Source organism: Sorex fumeus, unplaced genomic scaffold (genome assembly GCF_029834395.1).
Source record: "Sorex fumeus unplaced genomic scaffold, SorFum_2.1 ptg000030l, whole genome shotgun sequence".
Classification (NCBI taxonomy): domain Eukaryota; kingdom Metazoa; phylum Chordata; class Mammalia; order Eulipotyphla; family Soricidae; genus Sorex; species Sorex fumeus.
Window position 1 is genome coordinate 12,513,472 of NW_026606087.1, and position 5,752 is coordinate 12,519,223.

Consider the following 5,752-nt stretch of genomic DNA (forward strand, 5'->3'; position numbering starts at 1 on the left):
GCTGTGCTTCCTGTGCCCGCACCACACCTCCCCAGCATCACTGGCAGTAGTTTGTTCGTAGCCCCTCCCCCAGCCCCCTCACCCCCCTGCTTCTAAAGCAGAAAACGTGGGTCAAAGGGATGGTGCAGTGGGCGGGGCACTTGCCTTGCACATGGCTGACCCGGGTTTGATCCCTGGCATCTATATGATCCCTGAAGCACTGCCGGGAGTAATTCCTGCATGCAGAGCCAAGAGTAACCCCTGAGCACTGCCAGCCGAGACCCCCAAGCCAAAAAATAAGAAATCATGACAGTCACAGGGGTGGAGGGTCCAAATCTCCTGTGTTTATTTCAGCCTGGACATCAGGCCACAGCAGCAGAGCAGGGCTCCTTGCTGGCCAGCACAGGCAGGGCTGTGGCAGCAGTGCCCATGGGGCCGATCCCGGGCAGCACCAACTGCCCCAGGGCCCTGAAGGAGCAGCAGTCTCACGGCCGACTGGTTGCTGGGCAGAGGCCGAGCTGCAGTCCCCCCTCCCATATTGAGCCGGAGCCACTAGGAAAGGGGCCAATTTCCCTGCACGTGCAGAGTTGGGCGTTCCTGTCCCTGTTCCTCTCATCACAGTAGTTTTCCGGGCTTCTCCCTGTTCGTCTCGGGCCGTCCTCGCCCAGCACTGCCTCCCGGCGGACGCTAGCAGTACGGGGACCGTGTCTGCAGGCTCCAGACATCGGAGAGGCTCTCATCTGGCACCAGGTGGCGGCACAGAGCCGGGCTGTCTGAGCGGGCGGAGAGTTGTGCACACAGCGTGGCGAGGCGGCAGGGTGGGCCGCAGGGCTCCGAGGGCGGGTGGCCCTTGTGGTAGAGAAACCAGAAGGTCTGGAAGAGCTGCGGGTCGCCCCGCATGCGGTACACCAGGTCGTGCCAGGCGGTGGGCAGAGTGTTGGGCAGCCCATAGGTCTCTCGGGCCCGGTAGAGCAGCTGCCAGTGCGGCGTGGCCCCGGGCTGGTTGGCCTGGGTCAGGTTCAGGATGTAGGTCTCGTGGTCCAGGACCACGTGGGAGCTCCCGGAGTAGTTGCCGTCTATTTGGTAGACCCGGTAACCTGCCAGGAGCAAGGGGTGACTCGGAGAGGGAAGGCACAGGGGCCCACCAGCCACCAGCCCCACCTGAGCTCACCCCCCCAGCAACTCCCTTCCTCGCTCACCAGGGTTAAGACCGATGTAGGTGGTGGCACTGGGCGCCAGGAAGGCCACAGAGAGCGGCCTGCTCAGAGTCTCCTCATCATAGAAGACCTCAAACTCGTCCACATGCGTGTGGCCGAAGAACTGCCCAGCCAGGGTGTTCTCGTACCTGACCAGAAGACATTGTTTTCAGAAGGTTCTAGGGAAGTGGGGAGGAAGACACCGGGAGCAAGCGAGGCTGCTTCCTTGCTCCGTCATTCCCATTCAGGCTGGGAAAGCAGGGGTGGGGTGAGATGCTCCCGGAATGGAACATCCCCGCCTTGGACTCTGCATCCACCCTCCCCCACCCCACCCTCCTTCCCACCTGGCAACAATGCGGTAATAGTTCCAGCTCCAGCTCTTCAGGCAGTGCCCTGGGGGGATGTGGCCAATTATATGCACCTGTAGGGAGAGGCTGGTGAGAGCAGGAGAGTGCCAGGGAGAGCGGGTACACACCTCTCCTACAAAGCTACATTCCTAGCTAGAGGGATGGCAGCAGAGGATGATTCTCCCGGAGCAACTGGGCAGAACCCCAGAGGCCAAGCCTGGCAGCTCCAGGGCGCCCCAGCTCGGGGCCCGCGACCACGCTCCCTTACTTTGTCTCCTCGGTCCTCCGCTGCCTGAAGCTCCCCCACTAGCCACTGGAGCTGTCCAGCAGGATCTGTGGAGTTGATTAAGAGCCAGAAGTTCTCCCGGGAACAAAAATTCATGTTGAGAGAGATGAGGCGGAGGCCAGGATGTGGGGAAAGGGCATAGAAACCCCCAATTCTGAAAACAAAGGCAACAACAGAGAAGTCAGTGCGTGTTTTCCAGCCCTGGTCCTGCACACCCAGACCCGTGCTAAGCAGCTAGTGAAGGACAGAGAACAGGACATCCTCGCTGACCCCAGAATCTCCCCCTCCAGGGGGCCAAATGGTACTGAGTACAGGGCCCCGGGGACTGGGGAGAGTGGCTGAGGGGACTAGGGCCGCAAAAGACACAAGAGTAAGCTCAGCCCATTCAGAGGTAAGGTGACCGGGACCTAGAGGAGTTGGGAAAAGGGAAGATGTTTTAGAGAAGGCTCACATCAGCATGGGCCGGGGGCGGGGGAGGGTAGGGATGGAAATGAAAGGGGGGTCACACAGGGAGTCCCCCAGGACTCAGGCAGTCCCAGCTGATACAGTGGCCTGCTCCCTTGGCTGCCATCTGCCTCTCTTTCCCCTCTCTGGGTTTCCAGGACCCTCAAGTACCTGAGGGTCTGAAGGGCCTCGGGTGGCAGCCAGGGTGCCCAGGCCTCGGCCATGGCCTCATAGAGCCAGCGGGAGGACTGGTTGCCCTCGATGAAGGGCGGAGGGAAGCCGTTGACGGGCGTGCTCTCATGGTTGCCCACGGCAGGGTACACGGGCACCGGCCCCAAGAACTTCTTCACCAGGGCCGTGACCGTGGTCAGGGCTCGCAGCTGGTCCTGCCGAGACTGGTGCCAGACGTTGTGGGCAGGGATGTCTCCGGTCCAGTACACCATGTCAAAAGGGCCAGCCGGACCCAGCCCACTCAGCAGGCTCTCCAGGGTCCGCAGGGGCAGGTCGCACTTGCTGTACTCACCCCAGTGTCCGGCCCCGGGGCGGGAGGCGGGTGGCGGGCCCGAGTCTCCACGGCAGCACAGCGGGTTCTCACAGTTGGGATCGGCCCCCTCGAGGTAGTCGTGATCCCAGTGCAGGTCGGTGAGGAAGAGGACGCGGCTGACAGGGGCCCCCGGGGCTGGAGGCCGGGGTGGCTGCGGGGCTGGCTTTGGCACGGAGGGCAGAGAGATGTTCCACGAGGAGAAGATGTCCCAGTGTCCACAGGAGTTGCCCAGGAGCAGGCCGCAGGCCTCCGACGGGCTGAGCACCGAGCGGGTCCACACCTCCACCATGTCATCCTCGAAGAGCTGGACTGCCGACTCGCACACTGCCGGCGGCGCGATCTTCATCCTGGTGCACATCTTGACGGCCACGGAGCCCACCCAGGCGATGCTGGGCTCCTTCTGGATGAAGGCGGGGGCAGGAGTGAGAGGTCAGAGACAGACAGAGCCCAAAGCAGTGCTTGTTCCCACCCTCCGTCTTCACATTCACATGGGCCTGGGCCGGATCCAGGGTCACCAACAAGGAAGCAACCTTAGTGCACCCTTGCGCCCACAGACATGAGTGCTGTGACCCAGAGAGCAACAATACACCAGTAGGTTTTTTTTGTTTTTGTTTTTTGGTTACACCCTGCGATGCTCAGTGATTATTCCTGGCTCTGCACTCAAGAATCACTCCTGATGTGCTCAGGGGACCATATGGATGCCAGGGATTGAACCCGGGTTGGTCATAATAGTACAGCCCATCAGCACTGGTACTTTCTCTTCAACTCTGGCCCTTCAGACCTTAGTCTGACTGGCTTTCACAGGCACTGTCTGCAAGAATGCCCTGGAATTTGAGCTGGGCAGAATGAGAGGCTGTCCAGGGGTGGGGGTGGGGGGCAGGAATCAACACCCAGAGGCAAGGCCCCATAAAGTTCCTTCCAAACCAGTACTCCTCCTAATCCCAGAGGGCCGGCTAATTTTTACTTCTGGTGGGGTTGGGGAGCTGGGGCCACACACAGCAGAGCCCAGTGCTTACTCCTGGCTCTAAGCTCAGGAGTGACCCCTGGCAGGGTCCAAGCGACGACGTGCAGTGGCAGGGATCCAATGGGTCGGCCACGTGCGTTATTCAGCACCTTCACCCCTGAATACTAGCTCCCCAGCCCTGAACTTCAATTCTAGTCCCCGTTGAGTTCTTAGCAGTAGAGGGGTCGGGCTGGCGAAGCCCAGTGGAAGCCGGCGGGGTGTGGGGTAGGGGAGGGAGTCCCAGCCCGGGCCTCCCAACTGTGTGCCCCGGAGCGAGTGACGCGCAGGACATGGGTCAAAACCCCGGGACGGAGCCCTGCGCGCACCTCCTCCACCGGCTTGTTTTGGCCGGCGCGGCAGCGGGGTGACGGCGCTCGCCTGGCACGCAGCTGACCAGGGTTCCATCCCGGCGCCCCCTAAGGCCCCGGCGCCCCGACGGGAGTGACCCCTGAGCGCAGAGCGCCCCCTCCCCCGCCCCCCCTAAAGTCAGGTGCCCGCTGGCAGGGCGCTCAGAGGCGGGGGCCCAGTCGGGCGCAGCGGCAGGACGACTCGGAGGTCCCCTCTTCTCCGCCCCCGCGGGGCCCCGCCGGTCCGCGCTCACCTTCAGCCCGAAGTCGAGGGCGGCGAAGAGCCCCTTGCAGGCGGGGCAGGTGAGGTTCCGCCAGCCGAAGACGTGCCGGAGCCGGGGCACGATGCGGCTGAAGGCGTCGCGCTCCAGCACGGGCAGCGGGCGAGCGGCGGCCGGGCGCCCGGGCAGCAGCGAGGGCGCCAGGGCGAGCGCCAGGAGCAGGCTGAGCGCCGGCAGCCCGGGGCCGGGGGCCGCGGCGGCGCGGGGGGCGCGAGGTCCTCGGCGGCGGGGCATGGCCCGGCTTCCCGCAGCCGGCGGCTCGGCGCGTCCCAGCCCGGCGGGCGCTGCCAGGGAGGCCGCCCGGCCCGCGCGCGGTCGCCTGACAGCTGGGCAGCAAGCCGCCGCGCAGCTCCGCCCCTTCCTCTTCCTCCGGGCCGGCTGAGTGGGCCGGGCGCGCCCCGGACCCTCCCCGCCCGCCCCCCGCCCCCCCCACCCACCCCGGGGGCTCCGCGCCCCGCCCCGGCCGGCGCCGCGGGCACGGCGGGCACCGCCGCGGGCCCCGCTCCAACCGCCCGGGCGGCCAATCAGGGGGCAGGGGACGGGCCCTCCGCAACCCCCCGCCCGCCGCGGCCCCGGGCGCCGCCGCACTCGGGACGGGCGCCGGGCCGGGCCCCCGCCTGAGTCACCCGCACGGAGGCGGTTTGGAGTCACGCTTGCTTCACCCGCAGGTGGAAGGGACTCCTGCTGGGGTGCCCTCCTCTAACGCGGAAACCGAGGCCCAGGCAGGGATGGGGACGGGACGTAGGTAAAGGCCGCCTGGACCAGACAGAACTTGGCTCGGCCACCTCCGGGCGGCCCTCCGAGGGACAAACCTGGCATTCCCCGTCGTAGGCGCTTCGCTCCGCGCCCTTTCTAATTACCGGGCTGCCACTCTCGCATCAACCCTGAGAGGCAGGTCTGGTACCATGACGGCCTCCATTCCACAGAGAGGCACCGGGGAGTTAGGGAGACAGGACAGCAGTTAGCATCTTCAGCTGTTTAACCGTGTCTCTCCAAGATCCACCGAGCTGCCGAGTTCTCTCAGTTCTTTCCCTCTGTGAAACTTCTTCCAAGAGACTCTCTTCCCCTCAGTTCTGTGGGGCATCTTGATGGCAGAGTAGAGAGTTCAGGCAGGCCTGCAGAGGTGGGGGAAGATTTCTGAAGCAGAGGGTATGACCAGGACCCTCTGGTAGCTGATCCAGAACCAGAGCGCCCTGGGATGTGGGATCTCAAATACCTGGATGTCAAAAACCAGGATCCTCACAGCTGGGCTTTCCTGAGGGGCAGAGGGGTCTCTCTTCCTGAAGAGACCAGGCCACCTGGTGCCAGGGCCACCACCCCCGGCC

General features: G+C 64.6%; 1 protein-coding gene across 1 annotated transcript; it reads right to left on the minus strand.

Moving 5' to 3' along the window:
• Positions 1-308: 308 nt before the first annotated feature.
• Positions 309-4,822, minus strand: SMPD1 (sphingomyelin phosphodiesterase 1). The gene is made up of 6 exons (XM_056115900.1): positions 4,401-4,822; positions 2,424-3,196; positions 1,791-1,962; positions 1,520-1,596; positions 1,179-1,324; positions 309-1,076 (listed from the first exon to the last, which is right to left on the minus strand). The coding sequence occupies exons 1-6, from the start codon at positions 4,659-4,661 to the stop codon at positions 667-669; spliced, it is 1,839 nt and encodes a 612-aa protein (XP_055971875.1). The 5' UTR covers positions 4,662-4,822; the 3' UTR covers positions 309-666.
• Between the last annotated feature and the right edge of the window lie 930 nt (positions 4,823-5,752).